Source organism: Myiozetetes cayanensis, unplaced genomic scaffold, assembly GCF_022539395.1.
Source record: "Myiozetetes cayanensis isolate MyiCay16 unplaced genomic scaffold, myiCay2020 scf3, whole genome shotgun sequence".
NCBI lineage: Eukaryota > Metazoa > Chordata > Aves > Passeriformes > Tyrannidae > Myiozetetes > Myiozetetes cayanensis.
Genome location: NW_026087521.1, coordinates 2,332,799 through 2,357,040, shown reverse-complemented (window position 1 = coordinate 2,357,040; position 24,242 = coordinate 2,332,799). Strand labels below are relative to the sequence as shown.

The following is a 24,242-nucleotide window of genomic DNA, read 5'->3' as shown; positions in this document are numbered from 1 at the left end:
GGCTTGTCCCTGATTCTATCCCTGTGTGAAAGCAGGAAAAAAATCCTGCTTTTTTCAGAAATTACTGTGCAAGAAGCAAATTTGAGCTCGTTGGTGCCTAATGTGTGATGAGAGGGGGTAGATCTTGAGGTTTAGGATGGAAAACAAGGCAAGAGCGACTGCTTGGTCTAACGTGCACCACCAACAGATCTGCTGGCAGGACAGCACCCCTTCAGGGACACACCATCACAACACATCCTCCCACCCTCCTCTGGACCTTCTCCAAGCCTGCAATGCAGGTGCTACATTCGCTGCCTCCTCCAGCAACCGTGCCGAGTAAAAAGCTCTGCCGAAGGGGGTTGATTCAATTTGCAAACAAGCTCACTCGGCTGTTTCTAAAGCCAGGTGACCCCCGGAGCAGAGGCTCATTGTATCACAGTGGCTCCAGGCTGAATGCTAATTCTGGCAGGGAAGGCAATAATCATGATGGAGACGTTTCTCCAGCACTCCTTCCCTATTGTCTGTGTCCTCTGCCACCTGCTCAAACAGCCAGGGCTTCTCTGTTCCCTTTTTGTAGCTGTGTGAATGTTGCTTTCTTTTGTCTGGCTCTTCCCTTCCACATCTCTTTCTCTCAGTGTCTGGCAAATTCAGAGCAACAATGAAATAACATTTCTCAGAAATAAAATAAAAGAAAAAAAGAAATCAGAATCAAAGCACCTTCAAAAGAAAAGGGGAGAAAAGGAAAGAAAAGGGAAGCAAAGAGGAGGAAGAAGAGGAAAGTGAGGGAGAGCGAAAGGAGAGGGCAGAGGAAAAGGGAGAGGAGGCAGAAAACAGCACAGAAAAGGGTTGATTTTATTCCCAAATGAGCCTCTCTTCCTGGAGAAGAAATAGATCCACTTGAGCCACCACCAAACAGGGGACAAGCATCCTACAGACAACACAAAGCAGGGAGGTCATGGACTGCCGGTGCCTTGGCATCTGAGCCTGAGGCTCAGCCCTGTCACCCTCTGCAGCTCTGGCACAGCCTGGAGTGTTGTGGTCCAGGAAAACAGACATTAAAACCAAAATGGTGCAGTCACAGCACTCAAGGCATTCCATGAGGAAATCCATCTGGGGACTCGTGGAACCCCCACTCCTCCAGTCCGAGGCACTGGCAGCTTCTTGGGGCAGGCAGGTGGTGTGGGAATAGTAACCATTGCCTCTCAAAACCAGAGACATTTCTTGGGTACCACAAAAGCTGAGACTGGCTGAAGTTAATCTCCTGCTCAGCCCAGCTATGCTTAAAATCATCCTGAGATAATTCATGCTAATGCCTGTGTGTGCCAGAGAATTCCTGACTCTAGAGGGTCTTTAAAGGTCTCTTTTCCCTGCTAAGGCTCTTTGGACAGATATATAATCCCTGGCCATGTCCATATAAGACCCCTTTTTCACCATTGTTGAAGAAAATACTTCTTTAAAAAAGCATAATACCTTCTTAACTTCTCAGGCCACCCGTTTCTGTGCAGCCTCGAACCTGGAAGCCCACAGGTCATTAACCAGTAATGAAAATCGGGAGGAGGGAGGGAGGGAGGGAGGGAGAGGGACAAAGGAACAAACGAAAGAGCCTCCTAGGGATGTCGATTGTTTGCAAATGGTGGTGAAATGTGTGAACTGCCTGCCACGTTCAGCTGGTGCCTAATGCAGCAGAATATGTTGTGACAAGCAGTGCCCAGCGTGGAGTGGCAGAGCTGCGGTGAGGTGGCTAAAGCCTGTAATTAGCTCTTTGACTAATAAATCATCCCGTAGTAGCAGCAGTGAAAAATGACTCAAACGCACATTTTGGAGATGTGAACCTCATGGAGAAGACTCTGGAGAAGAAGAGAAGCTGTTCCACTGCTGCAAGAAGGAACAGCTCCTGGCAGATGACTGATTTGTCCCCAGAAGTGGCATGGCCCTGGTGACAGCACTGTGGTGACTCACACAAGCCCTGGGAGAGGGGGTCACTGGTCCTGCACTGCAGATGGGAAGTGGAGGTGGGCAGAGGGGAAAAAGGGACTCTCCAAAGGGCACGTGGTGAGTCAGTGGTTGCGGGAAGGTCTGACTCAACCTAAGGTCAGGTTGGACAGGGCTTGGAGCAGCATGGTCTAGTGGAAGGTGCCCCTGCCCATGGCAGAGGGTTGGAATGAGATGATCTTTAAGGTCTCTTCCAACCCAAACCATTCTGTGACCTCACCCTTCTTTCGACCCATCCCATCAGGCTGTTTATATGGGGTTTTCTACGTCCCATCACCAAACCCCTGCAAAATAACCTGAACTCTCCATCTGGAGACCCTTTGTGTGGCACTGTGAGGACATGAGCAGGTTAAGCTGACAATGATGGCTTATGGGTCATGGCTGACGTGCTCCAGCATGGCCAAGTACCGGGCTCCAGGGCCAGAAGCAACTACTGTGTGGTGACACCAGCCAGTCTGATCAGCAAAAGGGGCAGTTTTCAAGCTACCAGCCAACCTTTCCCTGACTGTGGTTGGAATCATAGAATCACTGAGGCTGGAAAAGGCCTCTGAGATCATCAAGTCCAACCTTTGACCAAATACCCCCATGCCCACTAAACCACATTGCCAAGTGCTGTGTCTACACACCTTTTGAACACTTCCAGGGGTGGTGACTCCACCACTTCCCTGGGCAGCATGGTCCAATGCTTAACCACTCTTTCAGTGAAGATATTTTTGCTGGTATCCAACCTGAACCTCCCCTCAAGCACAACTTGAGGCCCTTTCCTTTTGTCCTATTGCTTGTTATCTGGGAGAACACACCGACCCCCACCTGGCTAAACCCTCTTTTCAGGGGATTGTATGGAGCAATAAAGCATCCCTTGAGCCTCTTCTCCAGATTAAACACCTCCAGTACCCTAAATAAAAGAAAAGGGCTGTGACACCACCCAAAATCCCACTGGGAGAGTGCTATGGGCACTCTTGGCCCCTGCACCCTTTCCCAGGCACACAGGGCTCGCTCACCGAAGTGTTCTGGCACTGCACACTGGAGCTGTTGAACCTCAGGGCTGGCACCCTCTGCTCACTGCCCTGGATGTTCAGGATGCACTCGTAGCCCCTCTGGCCCGACTGAGGCTGGGGCAGGTTCTTGGCCTTCAGCGTGATGGGTTTGATCACCTCCACCGGCACCAGGATCTTCTCTGCCTGCAGCAGCTGGGGACAGTCCTGGGGAGAGAGCAGACAGCACACCCAGTCAGCACGTGGCTTTCCCACCCCCAGCTGGAGCCCTCTGATGCTTCTCAACCCCCTCACTTTGCCTGATCACAAACCCTTTGCGGCTCCCTGGACCTCGGTCCCTTACAGGGGAGTCAGGGAGTGTTACAGGGAAGGCTCAGATAAACAGGAGAGGAAGGATTTCTTTTACAGACCATCCTTTCCTATCTCCCTTGCTTACACTGCAGACTCTCAGCCTCCAGGACCCAGGGAAGCCACCTCTGGTGCTGTTTAATACCTTCTCTGTTACTCAGGTAATGGAAAAGGAATCAAGGAATCTCTCCATGGGCTTAGTCCAGTCACAATGCCATGATAGGAGACAAAGCCTGAGCATAATTCCTTGCTTCCCAACACCATTATATAAAAGGCACAGCTGCAACAAGATGTGTTGCAACCTCTGGAGTCAGGGATGTTAAAAAGAGGGTTTATTTTGCCATAGAGGAGGACAAAATATTTATTACAGACAGATCCAGCTGTTACACCCTGCGTGGAGATCCCTTGGAAAGGCTCACCAGAGGAGCAATGCCAAGGGGATGGTGTTAATCTGGTGCCTCTGGGTGGGTCCCTCACAAAGGTGGAGGTCTGGGCACCCAAAGGTGCCACGCAGGAGGCTGCCCTCAAGGTGTCATTACTTTGCACAGCTTTAGAGTGGCCACGTGCTGCTTCTTCACAGCACAGCCAGACGAGCTGTCACATCCATGGATTCTAGGAAGCTACCACGTCTTTAGGAAATTCCTGCAGCCTTTTCCTGGCTAGTCCAAGGCCATTGGATATAAAATGGGATCCCTTAGATAAACCACTGCAACAGGCCACAAAACAAAAAGCACAGACCACACTCCCTGTGAGTGCCTGCCTGTCCCCCCCTGGGTGATGCTTTTCAACTCCCAGATGCCAAGGTCAGGTCTGTCCCCTCCTTTTCACATTTGGCACATTGTTTGCTCTCTGTAGAGAGCTCCAGTATCATGATGGTGCAGCCACCCTGCCCAGTCCAGAAAGCAACACCACTTCAGCCTGTCCTGCCTGACATTAAAGCCAGGCCCAGCTGGGGTCAGCAGTGACAGGGAAGTTACTTGAAGAGGTGCAACCTTAATCTGTAGGGATGGGCCAAAGGAAAATCACTGTTTCAAGGGAGGAAAAAGAGGAAAAAAAAATTGGAAGGTTCAAAAATGGAATTTAGGGCTTACTGAGAGCCTGGGAGCTTGTTAGAGCAGATGGTGGGAGCATCTTACTGAAGCAAACAGCTTAGGGAGATAAAGAAATGGATTAGACGTGTAACATCTGCAGTGTTACATCAACCACGAGCAGAATTACAAGAGCCAGCAGTCATGACAATGCATGTGTGACTTGATCCAGGGGCAGGAGGAAAATCCAGTAACCACCCAATGCATTCCTGCAGTGAGGTCCAGAAGCCTTCCTCACTCCCAGAGAGGGTCAGTTTGTCTGTCCTGCTGGGAATGCCCGATGGAAAGTCCTTCAGGGCCACTTAGGCCATCAGGTTAACCTGGTTGGAAGGTGTAAGCATTGGAGGTGGAAAGGAAAGCCCATGGGTGACTGCAATTCAGTGATGAACTTCACCACTGTGACTCTCTGCACTCGTGGGGGTTGAGGATGGAGTGCTTGAGGGGCTACACCCTGTTCCAACATGCCCTTCTCTTGCTGCTGGGCAGTCCTATGATGAAACATCTCTAGGGAATCACTAATGCTCAAACACAGTGGTTAAAGGGCCAGAGAAGTGTTTTCCTTGATTCAAGAGCAAGGCTTTACCATCTAGAAAGTCATCCCAACCTTGAGTTCAATGGTCCTGCTCACCAGCGTTAAGGATAAATGCAGGGTTAAGTAGATACTCTACATGAGAAAATGAGATATAAACTACAACTCCATGTGATTTAGATCTCATAAAACCCCAGAGGGCAGGGCAAGAAGGTGGTCTAGGACCATATTAAAGCAAGAGACAGCAGATACCACATTTAAACACCATTTGGGACTAAACGGTTTCAACACCCCCTGACCCTTCCCCGTCACCTGCCCAGCATGTCCTGGGGGCTTCTGCGTCAGCTTCCTCCCTTTCTCCTGGCAGAAGAAAAGACCCTGGCAACATCCTCTCCATTTTTTTCCCCTCCCCAGCCACAGGAGTTGAGAGAGAGATGCACTGGCAGAGGGAATCAGCGGGCCAGGAGGATGGCCAAGCCGTATCTGCCGCTGAGCAGCCGTTTCCCAAGAGCGGGCATTTCGCTTGATGTCTGTCAAACAGCAAAGCCTCCGATGGGAGCCGGAGGATGGAGGTTGGAGATAGTCCACCCTGTTACCTGCAGGCCAATCCCAGCCCTTCAGCCTGGTCTTTCTTGTGGAGCTTTATCCCGTCCCCCTCCACCACTGGTGCTGTAACCTTTCCGATAACACTTGTTTCAAGTTCATTAACAAGCCGTGATTGAGGCAGCCCCAAAACAGGATTCGTTTGCATATAAAAAGCTTTGCAGTGCTGTGAGGAAGTTCATTATAGATAATTGAAGAGGCAAGCGCCATAAAGAGGAAATCCTCCCAATGTGGCTTTATCTGATTGACCTAATGTTCTTTCTAATTGAAACGGGGAGGGGAAGATGCAATTTCATTGGGCGTCGTGCTGCATAAAACCTCAGAGCTTGGACCAGGCTCTGGGTTCAGATTCACACAGAACTCATTTTGCAGCCTGCGTCGAGCTTTGGGTGCCTGGCCAGGTTTGTATTTTTGAGGGGAAAACAACAAGCTGCTCAGAGCAGACCCAAGCAGAAAGGTCCTTAAAAAAGAGTTATCTTGGGTATTTTACAGTGGAGGCACTTCCTCTGCATCCTTCTCCTCTGCAGTGGGCATCACCTAGGCTGGAAAAGTAGGGTTTTCACATGATGTAGAGGAAATAAAAACACCCTGCCAACAACTGCACCAAAGAAGGGCACGATCCCACCCCTTTTGCCTTTGGTATAAAATAAATTAAGCCTTTTACCCAACTCTGAGGGCAGCTGGTTCAGAATCCAGAGGATCGTTGTTGATTCATTTTACGTGTGTAGCTTCATTCTATTCCTTAAATGCTTTCAAGTGAGTCAGACCATTTAAAATAATATCCCCCACCACTGCCAATTACTCCTATCAGCAGCAATGCACACCTCACATCACCAAAATTTTGCCAATTACCGAGTCAGGGAGCTTTTGCAGTGAAAACACTGCATGAAATGGGCTGGACTCATTGGGTCGATGGTAGTTTGATTTGCTTTATTTATAACTCCTCGCAGAGTGGCTGCAAATGTGTTTTGTTGCAGCTTGCAGAAATAATAAGAGTCTCAGAAATATGAGAACCTTTTCTCTCCCATTTGTGTTATGGCCTCCATCACAAAGCCTGAGTGAGTCTCCAGTGAGAGCCATCAGGAGGATTCTGCTAAAGAGAACGACAAAAACTCTCTGAGGTCGTGTGGTCTTAGCCCTGAACTAATTAGTTAGGTTCATTTATGGTGCTTTATACATCCAGAGTTACGATTTCATGGAAATTTCATCCTGCTTTCTCCCAGTATAAGCTGGAGACTGACCAGATACTCTGAATTATCATCCTCTCCGAGGAATGAGGCATGTAGGGATGTCTCACAGCCTTGTGGTGAGACATGGGTTTTATTCCAGCCTTATTTTGTACAGTTTCACCCTCTGTTACTGGTTTTGGCCAGGGTTATGATCTGAAGTGTCATCAAAGTGTTCTCCCCTTTCCAAAACACAATGGGTTCTATCTACATTGAATGGGAGATGTGGGAACAGGTAAGACATCCATGAAGGTTTAACACAATGACCCATCCACCCATCAACAGTCTCCACCTTGCACTGCTGTCCCAGTTCACTCATCTTCACTCGTGCATCTCTCCTCACACAGAGGATCCAGGTGAGGGAATCTTTCCAACTTTTCCCTCATACTGGCTCCTCATGATCCCTGGTAGCACTGGCTGGATCTCCACTTAGAGCTCACCTATCACTGACTGCACTGGAGGAATCTCTGGCAAGATAAACTCAACCCTTGGCAGTGGAATTTCACCCTTCCTTTCCCAGAAGAGTAGGAGGAATCTCCATTCAGGACCAGACACAGCCACCAGCACCAATTCCTTCATTACTCATCTCAAAGCAACCAGTTCCCTTTTTCTTCTGTCATTAAATCCATTTCTTCACCCTCAGCTTTAGGTTTGTTTTTTTTTTTTAAGACTTTCTTTTCCATATCCCTCATCCACCCACCACCTCTGTGCCTTATCCAGGCCATCTCACGTGGAACGAATCGAAGAGGGGAGCAAAATTTACTCACTCAAGACCTTTGGGGCCCCCACAAGAAATGAAACTCAGATTGTTATTTACCCACATATCACATAAATAAATACATCTTTTGTTCATCTCCTCTGCTGAGCTGCAATGTTCTGTTTTTCCCTGTGCTCCCTGTGGCTTTCTCACCCGCCCACACTGCGCTGTAATCAAGTCAAGAGGGTAAAAGTGGAGAGGCAGGGATTGGGTATTTATAAAGATATCTAGACCACAGCATCTGGATGCTCTGTAAATTAGATTAGATTAGAAAACATCATGACAAAAACACAGAACAAGGAAAAGAGAAAGAAAAGGAAGGGAAGGAGTGAGAAAAAGGAGGGGAAAAAACAGGCCAAAAAAAAGGCAAAAAAGAGGCAAAAAATCCTCAACCTTTCATTGACTTTGGAGAAATCAGATTTCACCTGGATAAAAAACAGGAATGAGAGGCAGCAGGGACTGCCTGGAATACATTGCCTGAACTTCTCTCTCACACCTCCACGCAGTCACCCGGGGTCACCACCCCAGGTCTGTGCAGCAGCTCCCCCGTTCTGCTGCCCACAGAGCCCTTCAGGCTCCAGGCCTGACGAGCTGGTTCCTTTGATGAATCACTTTCCAACTCCTGCACAGCTTCCCAGACCCCGGATAATCTGGAGAAGGAAGCAGCAAGGAGCTCAGCATTCCCGGTGAGGGAGGGGGAAGGGTTGACTTACAGTCCGCGCTGTGTTTACATTATTACACCACTAATTCTTAACATCATAAAAATTATACTTAAAATTTACACAAACGGCGCCGGGGAACGTTATTATGTTATAAAGTGGAATCAGGTCAATGCCTTGTAGGCAGGATTCCAAGCTCCATAAATTTCTGGATATACTTCCCCCAAATTTACGTCGGCACCAGCAGCAATCAAACCAGCTCCAAAGGAAAAAAAAAAAAGCTCACCCGGTCAAAGAATGTTTTAATGCACCATATATTTTATCTGCACTTCCTAAGTTTACAGTGTTGTTAGTTTGATTGATGGTGTGCTTATTTATTGGCACAGCAAAAGTAATAATACATGAGGAAAATGCTCAGAAGTTTAAAGGCAGCTGATGAGGAGAAAGCAACAGGATTTATGGGAAGTGTAAACATCTGCAGAGACAACAAAGGGATAATTGAGTCCTTGCATCTCTGTCACTTCTGGTGGCTCCTTTCTAGTTAAGAGTCTTCCAAGCACTCAGGAGCCAATTCCAGCTGTATTTTGTCAGATATTGCAAGGGATTCTGGTGCCTGGGAAAAGGTGGCTGGTGTTCTGTCTGGGGAAGAGATGTGGCCCTGTTTGAGCTCTGTGCACTCGGGTAGTTACACCCTCAGCCCTGCACAGAACCATCCCCAAAACTCTCACCATGGGCCTGAGAAGATCATCCAAACACTCCTGAGCTCTGCCAGCCTTGGGGCTGTGCCCACTGCCCTGGGGAGCCTGTTCAATGCCCAACCATCCTCTGGGGAAAGAACCTTTTCCTAATATCCAACCTAAACCTGCCCTGACACAACTCCAGGCCATTCCCTGGGGTCCTGTCCCTGGTCCCCACAGAGCAGAGATCAGTGCCTGCCCCTCCTCTGCCCCTCCTGAGGAAGCTGATGATCCTTGTGGGTCACTTCCAACTCAGCATATTCTGTGATTCTGTGATTTCAGTGCTGGCTTGCCCAGATCAGTGCACAGATATCCCAGCTGGAGAGAGGGAGACCAGGACATCATGGCTGGAAAGGACCTTAAAGATCATCGCCGTTCCAACCCCCTGCCACGGGTAGAGACACCTTCCACTGGTCCCAGGTTGCTCCAAGCCCCATCCAACCTGGCCTTGGACACTTCCAGGGATGGGGCAGCCACAGATTCCCTGGGAGACCTCACCACTGATGGACAGCAGACCCCCAGCTCAGCTGCCAGAGCCTCTTGTGTTCCTGGCCTCAGTGCTGTGAAGGCTGGAGAGTGATGAGTGGTGCTGGTACCCTGGAAGTGGGTACTTTAAAGCAGGAGCTAAATGAAGATAACCAACCTCCTCTCCCATGGATCCCTGCCAAATCCTGCTGATTGGGAGCAAAGTGACTCCCCCAAGGCCATGCAGACAGTGCTGGGAAATGACCCAGGTCTGTTGAGAGCTTGATCCAACCCAGGACTATCCTGCCTCTGAAGTCAGTCCACACATCTCTGCTGATGAACATTAATGATTTTGCCCTCCTTTAATTCTTTATTAATAGAGTCTTTCTTAGCCGGTCCATTATTTCACAAGGATCAAGGTCAGGCTGCCATAATTATCCAAGAGCCACATTTATCCTTTTTAAATAGAGACACAACATTAGCTTTTTCTCAGCCCTTTGCTGCTTTGACACACTCTCAGAAGGAAAAGTAATGATCCAGAGAGCAGGAGCCTTCTGGTCACTGGATGAGGGGAGTGGACTAGTGACAAAAATAGTGGATGGTTTTGCCATGAGGTCCATCTGCTCACCAGAAAGGGGCTACTGGAGACATGTGAACAGTCTCAATTCTGATGTTTCCTGAGTCTGGAAATCACAAGAAATATGATGATGTGCACTGAAGAAGGTGGTGTATGTTCAAGAGAGAAGATAACCATGTATTTACTGGGCAAAAGTCTGTCATTTGTTAAAGGAAAACCCTGGTAAAGTAAGACAGTTCTGAATAACACACAGAGGAAAATGGGTTGTGCAAAGCTGTGGAAAGCACAGGCAGCTTGCAAAGCAGTAATTAATTTCTTCTCCAATTATGCTTATTTAAATCTGCACCCTTCATAGCCACCCTTCTGTCCTTCTGTGAGGACTTCAACAGAAGTTCACAAGACCTTTCATGGATATTGTCCCTGCCCATGGTAGAGGGGTTGGAACTAAATGATGTCCAAGGTCCCTTCCAACCCAAATCATTCTGTAATTTTTTGATATCACTGCACATCTCTGCTTGGCACTCCAGCAGTGCTGAGGTGAGCACTGACATAATACCCCTTTCTGCTCATCCATGCAGGTACCAAAGACATGGACGTGTCACTCCTCAACAGAGTTTTCTATTCATCTGTGTCAAAAAACAGGTTTTGCACAAGTAAGGGACGTTATCCAACTAAGACTTGCTCAGAAGTGAGAGGGATTCCCATGGCAACACCCTCACATGGGGACTTCTGGTGTCTAACAAGGGTTGAGCCCAAGCTGAAGTGTTTTCCTCCTCAGAGAGGACTGAAAGTCTATCTCTCCTCTAAAGCTGCCCAGTTTTACAAAGTTAGTAGGAACTTGGCATCTTTGAGAGCTCCAGACTTTGGCCCAGCTAGGCCAGGAATTCCCAGTGAGTTCAGGAGTGAACAGAGGAGATGGAGGAACAGCTGGACCGGAGGTTGAACACACAAACCATGTTGATGCAAACCCACTTCCTTCAGAAAGCAGGACAGAAGCCCAGAGAGTCACCAGACTTTGGCTTCCACAGTGGGAAGGTCAGGACCGTGATATCATGGCTCTTGTCATCCTCCCCCTCACCAAGAGCCGTGACAGCAGGAGATAACAGCCAAGCCAAAGCAAATGGACTCGAGGCAGGGAAGGAGGGCCTGGGCTCAGCCTCCTGGAGGTTCCCCAAGCAAGGCAGGAGACACATCCCAGCCTCACCTCTTATCTGCAGCTTCAACATCCTGAGAATGTTTCTCCTTGGCCAGGCCCCAAAAGCTCACATGTCCCAAAGCAGCGAATGCAGCTGATGCTACAATGGGGGAAAAGCAAAAACCTTTTGGCTTCAGAGCCAAGACATCTCCCTGGACTAAGTCTGAATGGGGAATTGTCTTTCCTCCCTCACACTGCAGGGTGCCAGACTGATCTTAGCAGTCCTGACAGATGTCTAGAGAGCCAGAAAACTCTGTAGCCACTTGAGGCCTGACAATGGCACTGCACTGAGCTGGGCTATCAAAACAACATAAGCCCTTCCCGATGTTATTCCAAGGATGCCGTGTTGGCAGGGACAGATGAACATTACCCTGTTGCATTCTGAGATCCCTCTGTCCTGTGGAATAAATAATCTTGCATTACAAGGATGAGCAGCCCAACTGTTACGAAAAACATTTAGCAGGGACATGGTACTGAGTGTCAGATGCTTCTTTACATCTCTATTCCAATTAATCTCCCTCAGCTGCTCCTGGAAATCACACAAGAGGGTCCTTGATTAGTCACCCACAAGGTGGCTGGAGAGGCAAAGCTTTAAGAAATCAAGTTGTGTATTAGGGTAGGATGAACTGCCCTCAGGGAGGCCTTTTCCCATCATTTCTCAGTTGCTGTTGTGATTTAAAGGTTGGAGATGTTGTGCACCAGGACAGATTTCCTGCAGATCCACCACAGTAAAAATCAGAAACAGGTTAGCTAATAGATATTAGATAGATGAGACAGATTGGATATTAGGAAGTAATTCCTGGCTGGGAGGCTGGGGAGGCTCTGCCACAGGTTGCCCAGAGAAGCTGTGGCTGCTCCTGGATCCCTGGAAGTGTCCAAGGCCAGGTTGGATGGGGCTTGGAGCAACCTGGTCTAGTGGAAGTTGTCCCTGCCCATGATCCTTCAGGTCTTTCCCAACCAAACTATCCATGAACCCATGAAATCCTGCAGACAATGAACAAGTCACCAGCCTTTTCCCCTGCCAGCTGGGTGACTGCAGGGCAAAATGGCTCAGAGATGACATAAGGTACCCAAAAATAACAGAAGCAGCCACTTCACACGCATCCTTTTCTTCACCTCAGTGCAAGTCACCATGACTTGCAAACAACAGCAAATTATCTAATTTGTTTGTACATGCTCAAAGGCTTCTTGTGAGCAGCCCCCACTGAGAGATCACGGCTCCAGGAACTGAGTATTGTACAAGCACCTATTAACTGAAAGTGTTTACCCAAATCAGAAGGTGTGAGGGAATCAGGGGCACACAGAGGTGAATGTGTCCAAGTAATTCAATCAGAAATATAACTCTCATCTGCTGAAATAAAACCTGTGGTTCACCAGTGGCTCTGAGCGGTATTTTCATGCTCTAAGAGGACTCCATGAACAAGGGGAAAGCTTTCTGCCCAGCCTCCGCTTTCTGTGCTTCATTTCCTCTCCTGATTATCTGAAGCACCCCCTCTGATGAGGATGTACCCACTGCAGGACACATCTTTCCTGGGAAATGGCCGTGACGCTGAAATGCCAAAGCGCCAGGAGCCCTGAGACACAGCAGGATCCACACTGTCAGCTCCAGCCTCCTCCCAGGTTACCCCTGCCTCCCCCTGGACAGCATGCCAAGCAGACTGAACCCCTTCACACGTGCTTGGAAACCCTTCCAAGAGCGAAGCAGGTGATGAACACCGACCCCTCGTGCTGCCCAAAAGCGGGCGGCGCAGAACGCGTGCGGTCCCTCCACCACATCCCCACCTGCACGGGGTGGCTGCTGGTCCCCCTGCCTGCTCCCAGCACTCGAAGGCAGCAGGTTGCCTGCAGTTGCCATGGAAACCTCACACCTCACCTTCCCTTCTCCCCCCCACCCCCTCCTTGATGACAGACAGGTGCCAGGAAGAGTGAGTGGATAATTGAAAGCCGGGAAGGACTGGGAGCTCTGGAATTGGCCTCGCTGCAGCTGTCAGTGCAGTCCCTGAGAAATGAGAGGGGCATTCATTTGAGCAGAGATGGGTTTTCTCCTCTCCCCGTGCTGCTGCTTCCAGCAGAAGCCTCTCTAGACGGGTTAAGTGAAGCTGGAAACGGGAGAGGGATGGAAACCGAGCAGTTGCCACAGCAACAGCTGAAGATGCATCACCAGAAGGTTTGTTGATGCAAAGGGAACAAGGAAGAGTTGGCTCTGCTCACCCCGTGGCCCAGCAGGTCCTCTGCCCCCTCCCCAGTGCAGCCATCCAGCACACCAGGGAGCATTTTGGGAGGAGGTGGCCACTGTGCCTTCCTTCTACGCCTTCAAAAGAGGACAAAATGGGACATTTGGACTGATTTTTGAGACCTTGAGGCAAAGTCCTTCCTGAGTCACAGAGGGATGCTGCAGCAGGATGGGGAAGGGCAATGCTGAGTTTACTACAAACAAAGTCCATGATGAGGAGATGTGGACATTCATACAAAAAAGAGGATAAGGGGACAGGGTAGGATAGGGTAGAAGTAGAATAGGGTAGAAGTAGGATAGGATAGAACAGGACAGTAGGATGGAATAGGCTAGATTAGACTAGACTAGATTAGAATAAAATGGAACAAAAGTAGGATAAGATAGGATGGAAGTAGGATAGGATAGGATAGAAGTAGGATAGGGTAGGATAGGATAGGGTAGGATAGGATAGGATAGGATAGGATAGGATAGGATAGGATAGGATAGGATAGGATAGGATAGGATAGGATAGGATAGGATAGGATAGGATAGAATAGGACAGTAGGATGGAATAGGCTAGGCTAGACTAGACTAGATTAGAATAAAATGGAACAAAAGTGGGATGGGATGGGATGGGATGGGATAGGATAGGATAGGAATAGAGTAGATTATGTTCAGCTCAAAGGCCACCTACAACAACCATCCAGCCCACCTGCCTGACCACTTCAGCCTGACCCACAGTCAATGCCTGTTATTAAGGACATTATCCAACCACTCCTTAGATGTCTGTCAGTTCATGCTGAGTTGTCATCATTACTCTGTCTTCTTTTTTCCCCTTCCTTTTTCACTGCAGAGGCCACTGGTGGAGCTTTTAGTTCAGCTCAAGGCACGAGCAAACACTGGGCAAAGCATGCTCTGCTCCTCAGCAGCTGCTTCCAGGATGCAGCTCACAAGGCTTTCTATCTCTTCTGACAAATGAATATTTGAAGCAGTTGTTTCTTTTATGTGGGCTTTGCTGTCATTAGCACGTACAAGTCGACATAAAACACTCTGGTGCGAGATCTTTTCTTCTGTTCCCTTTTTAGGCGGCAGATGAAAATCCTTTTAATAAAAAAGCCTGTTTTGGGGGAGGAAGGAAAACACATGCACACACAGATCGGCTGAGAAGGGAGAGATGAAAACCTCCTTCAAGGTAATTAAATGATTATGTATCTGTTAAAGCCAGTGAATAATAGATTTGTTATCTAGGCTTGCTTTTGGCTTTTGCCATTTTTTCCTCTTCTTTTTCCCCTACACAAAGCTAAAATCCTTGCAAGGCCTGGAACAAGATATTGTTCATCTTAGAGAAAAAGGCACAACAAAAAGATTAAATTCTTTATCCCATCAACTCAAGTAGGATACCCCAGCATCCCATCCTTGGACAGAAACACTGATGAAGTGAAAACTACCCCCCTGAATCAGAACAGATCTGTACAAAGATGAGATGGACAAAGCAAATGAGAAGAGGCAGGAGCTGTTTCATCAGCTGGAGACCCTCAGATTGATTGTTTTCCGCCTCCTTGCCTCAGTTTCCCCCAAAATTTGTTGACTGTCATGCCCATTTACAGAAGAAAATAACTGAGCTCTCTTACTTGGTGATTGTGTCAGGCAGGTCAGGGTTGATTTCACAGTGTGTTAATCTGGTTTGTGCTCAGACTCTAAGCCTGCACTGCCACTTTATTTATGGTCAGCAACAAATGTCAAAAGCAGGGACAGGATGGCCAAGAAAAAAAACAGAAACTCACCCCACTCCCTTTTATATCTGAGACTAATTCTCTCCACTTTTGCCTTCAGCTCTTTGGGAAAAACAACAACAACAGCAACGACAACAATCCACTTCAGTATTAAAATGCCATTTTTTTCCTCGTGCTTTCCCTTCCTGCCCTCAGTAATGATAAGATCAGCTCCCCTTTATAAAGCAAGAAGTCACTCAGTGTATTTCAAGCCAGTGGGCCTGGTTTGTGGAAACCTGCTGGAAAGGGAAATTACACGCCAAGGTGAAGCATTTCTGCCACAAATCATGCAGAGACTTTGTCAACCCCGTGTGATTAAGATCAGTGCCATAATCATAAATACTCTTGCTTTATGACCACGTTGGGAGTTCTTCACTGGAGCAAACATGGGCTTTCCCAAGGCTCCCAGACTTAGCTGATCCAGATCTGTCCCAGGCAGAACTGATCCACCTGATAAATGACAGGAAAGTCATATCTCCATGTTGATGGTGAGGGATGTGCCTTTTCTGTCCTTTCTCCGCCTCTGGTTGTTCTGCCAGGAGGGGCTGGCTGATCCCAGCTATCCATGATGCAATCCAAAGGCTCCCCTTGGGTGGCAGATCACAGGCTGCACAGACACAAACAGCATTTTGCCTTCTGGACAATGTGGGTCATGGACCAAAGCGTTTCTGCTGTCCCACTGGATCAGCCTTGAATTCGTCCAGTATTCTAGATTAATCAGCAACTCACACTACAATGAAAGTAAAAACCCCAGTTCCTCTCAGAGAACATTAAGAAGACCTGAGTGAAAGGCTGAGCCCGTGGGAATCCAGAAAGTTGTGAGGTGTCCTAAGGAAATGATGGAGTCAGAAAGTGCACAAGGGCACAAACCTCCCTTCAAAGCACTCCAGGCTGGTCCAGGGGGGATGGGTGCCAGCCTAACGAGTCCATTTGCAGCCCAGGCCATCTGGAGAGTGGGAAGCCTCTTCCCACATGATGGCAAGATGTTGTACAGGCAAACAGAGAACAGAAATTACCTGAGGGTGGGAGTTACAGGAGAAGATGAAGGCCATAGTGAGGGCAGAAGGTTTGTCAGGCCAGCAGTGATGACTACAGAGGGAAGGAGTTCCTGGCACGGGTCCACATGACAGAGTAACACCAATATTTGTCTGCTTGGCAAGGAGTCTCTTGGTGCAAGATCCTGGAAGATGCCCAAGCTAATCTGCTCAGCAAACCCATGGAAAACTGCAAATGGGGTGGTCCAACCACCCCACACTGGTGGTACAGCTTCCCATCAGTCCTTCCTCCAGACTCACAGATTTAGCAGGTCTGGATGGTAGGAAACACTCCCCTCTCCTCATCCTCCAGGGATCTAAATGCTTCCAGAGGAAAGGCTTGAAAGAAGCATGGAGATGAGAGGCCAGTAAGAACAGAGCCACTCATCATGTTGGTGCATTCCAAGCACTGCTGAAAGTGGCATTGGGAAGTCTGCAAATGGACCTCAGTCCTGCCAGCCTCGTGAGTCACCAGGAGCTGGGTGAAGGTCTGGATGGGCAATGAGGAGCCAGGCGTGGCTTCAGGGTGCACACAATGGTTTCTATTGCCCAAAGAACCCACTCAACAAGCAGGCAAGTGTGCAGGTCAGAAAATGATAGAATTGCAGGTGAAAGTGGAAAATAGGCAGTGGAAGTTGCAGTGAGAGGGATGAGTCAGTGGGAAGATGGTTTTTCAAGAGAAGCGTGGGAGACGCGACGCAGCGTTCGCTCAAAGTGCCATTTGACAAAAACCTTCCTGGCCGCAGAGGGATTGTAAATCTCTTTGTCAGAATGCACTTGTGATGCCATCCTTTCCCAGCCCAAGTGTCCTTGACAGCCACAAACACACAAAATGGGAATGAGAAGGACTCTGAAGTTACAGGGCATTTCTCATGTTGCCAGGCAGAAAGAAAGCTCGGAAAGTTTTGGGGTTTTGGAAGGCCATTGTCCTTCCAGATTTTGTAGTTCCAGTGCTGGGAAGTGTTTCCTCTGTCCAGCAGACCAGGAAAACCAGCTCCTGAGATGAGCAGCTGAGTGCCAAATGTTGTATCCCAGGGGTTGTATCCCAGGGGAAAGAGGTCCCATTTGTGCTCAGAGATGGTTTTGCTGCAGCCCTCGTTGGGAATGACCTCATTGGTAACATCCATGTCCCACGTGATGCTGTCATTGCCTTGGAGATCAATAGTTGTCTTCCAAGGTCGGGTTTGTGCCTCTCCCTGCTGCCATGCAAATCCCACAGAGCAGCTTTGCAAGATCAGAGAGGGAGTTTATGAAGCTTAGCAGGAAATTCTCTGTTTAAGGGGATGGAAGAGAGAAAGAGCAAACCCTGCTGGCAGACAAAGCCCCCCAGGCTGGAGCTGTCTCCTGATCTGAAGAGGACACCTGTCAGAAACCAAACTGATAGAGAGGTGATAAAGCTAAAACAGGCAGATCTGCAGAGTCTGATGAGTCCATTGCCTTCCTCCCCAGTTCTGCAGAGCAAGGCCTTGGAGGGGATAAAGATGAGAGCAGTGTCATCCTTTCTGATGAGAGCAGCGTCCTGAACACCAGGGGTGCCACAGGGGTTGAGGGAGCAGCACATCCACTGAGGTTTGTAGGTATTTCTTTTTGGACAGGGGGCTGGAGGAGAGAAGAGGTGGGAACTGGGAAGGTGAGTCCTGCCCTTGGTACGTGGGACACCCCAGAGGAGTCAGAGCAGATCAGTGGTGGTGGTGGTGGTGGTTTTGCAGCAGCATTTCAGTGGGAAGCTGAGACAAAGTGTGCCAGGGGATTCCACTCAGCGAGAGACCCTTCCAGCCCCTGAAGTGGAAGGCACAGAAACCTGTGGGCAGCAGGACTGGACAAACTGTGCCAAGGCTCCATGTGAGGGAACAGCCCCTCTCTGGCTGGGATAACCTGCCAGAAGGGCTGAACTTTGAGCTGCCTTCCTTCACCCCTTCACCACCCAGTCAAGAGGGTGCCAAGCCCTCCACCTCCTCAGCGTGTTTTCCAGCAAGTTCACAGGAAATTCTACATCCTGGTAGATGGAGATGGATATTTATGGTTGTCCCAGTGGCACAGCAGGTCAGAAGTTCTGATGCAGGACACCTCAACAAGCACATATGTGGTATCTCAAGCAGCACATGTGGAAGGGGTGGGAGGGACCGGGGATGCCAGGGGAGTGTGAAGATACTACATGTGGGTCTTCTGGTCCAGCTGGGCTGGGGTAGAGGTTGGATGTAGGTGGGGGACCACATTGGAGACACCAGAACAAGCAAAAAGCACAGGGAACAGCGAGGGTTTCACCCTCTGAATGCAGCACACGTTGCCAGAGTCTTCAGCAGCCACTTGTGCCCTGGTGGCTCAGCAGGTATCAGATCTCTTAATGGGTACTGGTCCCTCGGGCCAGGCGAACAACCAGCCCTCTCAGGTCATTTAGCAGACAGCCCAGGATGCTTTCAGACCATTCCTGGCCAGGAAGTAATTAAGTAGCTTCCTATTTGTATTCTCCCCAGCTCCACTCGTCTTCGAGTGCTCGTTAGTCACAGAACCTGCCAGGCAGCATTTGCAGCTCTGTGTTAAGCCCCAAGGTCCAGTTCAGCTCAGTGACTGGCAATGAGGCATCTCCTGGCCTCATCTGGAGGCAGTTTGAGGCACTGGCCATTAGGCTTCAAATCCATGAAGCCACAAAGGTGTTTAAAGCGTGGCTGAAATCTTCTGGCACCATGGACAAAGCCCTAAACCCTTCCCAGATCCCAACAGCCTGGGGTTGCTGCTTAGAGGAGCAGAGTATCTCCATCTCTCCTGGAGATGTAAATACCAGTGTTTCCCATCCCTCCCAGCCCCTTGGTGCCAGAGTTTGTCATGATTTTCCAAGGTAACACACTCCCTGGAGTGTGTGAAAGGCAGGGAGAAGCTCCCTGAGGGTCTGGCAGAGCAGAGAGGAGAGGGGAGGTGAGGGTCTCCTGGAGGGTGAGGGTGGGACTGGGGGTGGAGAAGGCTTCCTGGGCTGTTAGTTTGGCAGGTGACACCAACCCCTGGCACACATGCTGTGCCCCTGCCTACCTCAGGCATCTTGACTCGTCCCTCCTGGAAGGAGCAGGAGCTGGGGTCGTGGGTGCACACGTGGCGGTACTTGCACCAGTGACACCTGTAGGGGCTCTCCACACACGACAGACACCTGGGAACAGAAGAGAAACACCAGTCACCTGGCCAGCAGGGTCCCATCAGCCAACAGGACAGGCCTGGAGGCTGAGAGCCTTCCTCAGAGGGAAACACAGCCTGGCAAACATGTTTGGTTTGTTTGGGTTTTTTTTGACACAACACCATCAGGTTGCAGGATGGTGCTGGGCTTGCCACGGCCTGAGCTGGTTGTCACTGGGATCACAAGAATCTCATATTTATTAGTTAATTTAGGTTGCATTCGTGTCGTTGCAGCTGGGGGAACAATAAATATTTCTTGCATTTTGATTGCCCCGTTACAACTTTCATTCAGACTACCAGCAAGTCCTTGGCTTCACACACAAGAGGCACCCCCATTTTTTGCCCAAATCCTGAGTGTAACAAAAAATGCCAGATCAGGGGATGGGTGGGAAATACTGCAGCCTTTCTGCCTCCACACTGAGCTGCACCAGTGCCCTGGGAGCTGTGAGAACATGAGGAGAAAGTGGCCAAATTGAGGGACTGGTGGGAGGAGTGATGCCCATGGAAGGCAAACCCAGGGCACCAGCAGTCCCATGGGGTTAATCCTCCCACACAGAGGCCAGAAACCAAGTGGGATGCACCAAAATCAAAAAGTCAAGGATGAAGCAGGGAATTTTCTCCCCCTGTGTGCCACAGGTTTATCAGCGTGAGTTCTGACCAGGGTGAGGAGGAGGCTCCTACAAATACATTAACTGTATTCTTCCATCCTTGACCTCAGCAGAGAAATGAAGACTACTGGAGCAGCTACCTGGGAAGCAGAGGGCATATTTAGGACATCACCTACTTGGGATGTAGGAAAGAGCCATTCTCTCCACCTTACAAGGTTTTGCTCTCCTGTCCCCGGGGGCTCTGCAGAGTAAGAGCTGCAAACACCTCTCCTGGCTGTGTCACAGCACTGACTTACACCTACATCACACCTCTTTTTAAATTTAATATATGTCTGCTCACCAGCAACCAAAAGGAGCCATAACAAACTCTCTGAACAACCCTGGTCACCCACACTCTGGAGACCTTCATGCCCAAGACATTGAGGGGCTGGAGTGTGTGCAGGGAAGGGAAGGGAGTTGGGAAGGGGCTGGAGAACTCCTGAGGGAGTTGGGGGGGCTCATCCTGGAGAAAAGGAGGCTCAGGGGGGACCTTCTGGCTCTGCAAGTCCCTGCCAGGAGGGGGGAGCTCAGGGGGATCGGGCTCTGCTCCCAGGGAACAGGGACAGGAGGAGAGGGAACGGCCTCAAGCTGTGCCAGGGGGAGGTTTATAATGTATTAGGAAATTATTTTTCATTTAAAGGGTTGTAAAGCCCTGGCATGAGCTGCTCAGGGAAGTAGTGGAGTCCCCATCCTTGGAAGTGTTCAAAGAACCTGTGGATGTGGCACTTGAAGACATGGTTTGATGGTGAACGTGGTGGTGGTGCTGGTTGATGGTTGGACTTGGAGATCTTAGAGGTCTTTTCCAACCTTAATGACTTTATGATCCTATAAAGCTGCAGCCTCTGAAGTACCAGAAAGGACCTTGAAGGGGGAAAATTTTCCTGGCTCTTACTGGGGTTTTAATGGGCAGGAGGGAAAAAATTGCCTCCAGCAGAGCTTGTCTGAGCCCAAGAGGCATCCACACACCCTCCCCCCTGTCTCTGGGAAATCCTGCTCAGCTCCAATCCACCCTCAGCTCTGGTACAGCAACTTATTCTTCAAACTGGTAACAAGTGCTTGCTCTGATACATCGAATTAAAAATGGATAGTGTAGTATAGTTTGTCAAGTAAAGGAACCAAAACATGCCATAAATATTTAACACCACCATCTCTCCTGCTCTCCCCACCAACACTTGCTTTCTGACGCTGTTTGTCAAAGCAGCAGGAACACGGAAATAGGAATTGCCTTTCCTTGTGAATTGCTGAGCCGCAGTAATTACGTGCTTTTGGCACTTCAGGACAGGCTCAGTGGTGGGGACAGAGCTGCCCAGCCTTGCTCAGGGCTGGATCATCCCCCTGGAAGAGCAGCTTTCCGTGGGGGAGCTGCAGGTCTGCTCTGGTGGGGCAGCTCTTGAGCAGCCCTGGGTGGCAGCTAAACCCCAGAAAAATAGGGGGTGAGGCAGGAAAGGGGCTCACAGCACAGAAAAGATGGTTTTCAGGGAACCAGCCAGGTGTTCCCTGCTCAGTTCACATCAGGCAGGAACCAACTTTCCAGACTGGAAAGACCAATCCCATATTAACCAGCTGGAAAGTCCAGTCCCATATTAACCACCTGGGGCAGGCTGGTGGGACTGGCAGGACGGGTGAGGGTTGGAGGTGCATATTACGGGCAGGATCCAGCCATCCACAAACACCTGCTTAACAGGAAGACGAGGGGGCCACGTGCTGAGGTCATGACCCAGTCCTGACTCAATCCTGTGCCAAACTGCCCCTAATGTGACGCTCTGCCTGCAGCACAAATCATCCCCATAATCTTGGGAAAGACCCTATCATCCTGACTACCCCACAGGTGACCCCGACCCCATGTCACCTCCCCACCTAACCAGCTGCCTGAGGGACACATGCCCATCATCAGGGGGTTCTGTGGCAGATCCAGGGGTGGAAGGGAAGCAGGGATCAAAGGAAAGGCACATACGAGTTGTGGACGCTGCAGTTGTAGAAGACGAAGCTGGTGCTGGCAAAGGTCATACCCGTTTCCTTGGACTTGAGCTGAAGCTGCACGATGTGGTGGTCTCCTGGGGGGAAGAACAGACACATCAGTGTGGGACTGCTTTGTCAGCCTAGTTAAGCACTGCTGGCCGTGCCACCAGCCTGAACCTGGAGCTGGTCCCACAACACCTTAGCTGGTCTGTCCTCAATAGATGTGGAAAGTGCAATAAAATCCTTCCAAAGCCCAGTTCTGCAACAGAGTGACCTCTCTGTTGGTGTTGAGGTGATGGAGTGCGTGTTCACCACTGGAAATGAGTGTACCTGGGAGCAGAGTCTGAGCTAGATGATGACAGCAGGTCTAGATCATAACTCACTAATCTCAAAAATATGGTGACTGAAGCCATCAAATAGGAAAGCTAAGCCCAAAGAATGAGTGCAGGTGCCTGGAATTCAGAGGCTGTTAAAACAGACTATTCTCCTTAAAATTCTGCCTTGCTGCTGGTTCATTTGATGTCCCCAGAAGGAAAGGGCCTGTGGACATTTCTCCCACGTTCACTCACCCCTCCCATTAACCTCAAGGTCCATTCCCCTCAGCCTTTGGCTGCCAAGAACCCACCTCAGTGTGAGGGACGTGCAATCCACTGCATTTCCAGAAGGATCTATCCATTTCCATGGCATGGACCCATGGGAACCTCAGCTCCTAAACCCCATTTCCACATTCCCACTGCTCCCAAACTGGGCAGTCACTTGCTACCTGTTCCCATAACACCAAAACCACTACTTAGAGCCCATCGTTGTGGGTAAGGAGTGGGTGCAGTAATTGCAGTAATTTCATGAAAACTGACCCACAGTTAATTTGAGACTTATTTGGGTGGCCCTTTCTATGCTATTTACACAAGGGGATGTAGTAATAGGACAAAAGGGAATGGCCTCAAACTGAAGGAGAGCAGGTTTAGATTAGATATTAGTAAGAAATTCTTCCCTGTGAGGGTGGGGAGGCCCTGGCACAGGTTGCCCAGAGAAGCTGTTGCTGCTTCCACTGTCCCTGGAAGTGTCCAAGGCCAGGTTGGACAGGGCTTGGAGCAACCTGGGATAGTGGAAGGTGTCCCTGCCTATGGCAGGGGGTTGGAACTGGGTGATCTTTCAGCTCCCTTCCAGCCCAAACCACTGTATAATTCTATGATTCCACTATTTTCCTCCTCACCTAAAGATTCACGAATGAATCAGGACAAAGCAAACCGGACAGTCCATCACAAGGTGCAGCCACCTGTGCACCCACCCTCCTTCAGGCACACACAGACTCATAGACACACACACAGACACTGCACAGACCACACACTTCACTAAACACATTTTCCTGCCAGTGCTGGGCTCTGCTGCCCACCTGGTGCCACCAGCTCCCACAGCTCTGCCATCACCACACCTTCTTTAACAACTTCGCAGCACCTTCCACGCATTTTAAAGCAGGATGCAAGGATTGGATGGCCCCAGGGATCAGACATGTGACAGAGCCACACATCCCTTGGTTCCAATCCAGCCCCTGGCTCTGTGCATGGAGCACTTGCTCTGTGCAAGGTGTGGAGCACCAGCTGCTGAAGTTGCTCCAAGCTGCTTCTCTGAAACCACACCACACATAAATCTCTCTTGTCCTGCCTCCAGCTTCCACTGCTATTTTTATTTGCTGGTTGATTGTAGCCCGGCCTGGGACAGATGTCCCTGCCAAGGAAATAGTTTCTGGCATCTATAAACACGACTGATAACTCAGCAGGACCTGAAAGCGGTAACAGCCTTCTGGGGGCTTGTTTTGGGACCAAAAGGAGAGCACATGCGGCTGTGTGACGCTCAGGGAACACTGACAGCTCATGTCACTTCATTTTCTGCGGGTTTGAGGATCCTCAGAGGTAAACTTACAGTAAGTTTTCACAAGAAGCCGAGGACAAGAATGACAGCATCCTCTGGGTGATCAGCAGGGCCGAGGTTTTTATAGCAAAGAGCCACAAGTGTTCTTGTAAAAAACGGGAACAAAAAAAGGGCAGGAAGTTGTGGATGGGGGAAGTATCCTTGGAGACAAGGTGTTTTTCTGTGCTGAACCACTTTAAGAGAGGGAGCCAGCAGCAAGTCTGGAACAGCTGGAGGCAGTAAAGGCCAGGAGTAGGGAACTGAGCACAGAGAACTACATCTGGGAGGAGCAGGATGAATTTACAGACGGGATCACTCAGGTGTGCAGGACTTTCTGGCAGCTACACGGGTTGGGATGTGCTGAGAGCATGTACAGCCTCGTTCCCCAGGTTGTGTAA

The 24,242-nt window shown here is 49.6% G+C and overlaps 1 protein-coding gene across 2 annotated transcripts in view; it reads right to left on the bottom strand.

The window, feature by feature from the left end:
- Nucleotides 1–24,242, bottom strand: part of PLXNA4 (plexin A4) — a 437,461-nt gene that overhangs the window by 79,838 nt on the left and 333,381 nt on the right. For both annotated transcript variants that reach the window (XM_050323730.1, XM_050323731.1), the window contains exons 8-10: nt 21,932–22,031; nt 19,193–19,307; nt 2,973–3,173 (exon numbers count right to left, since the gene is read on the bottom strand). In XM_050323730.1, the coding sequence (XP_050179687.1) occupies nt 2,973–3,173; nt 19,193–19,307; nt 21,932–22,031 (416 nt within the window). The remainder of the gene's footprint in view (nt 1–2,972; nt 3,174–19,192; nt 19,308–21,931; nt 22,032–24,242) is intronic.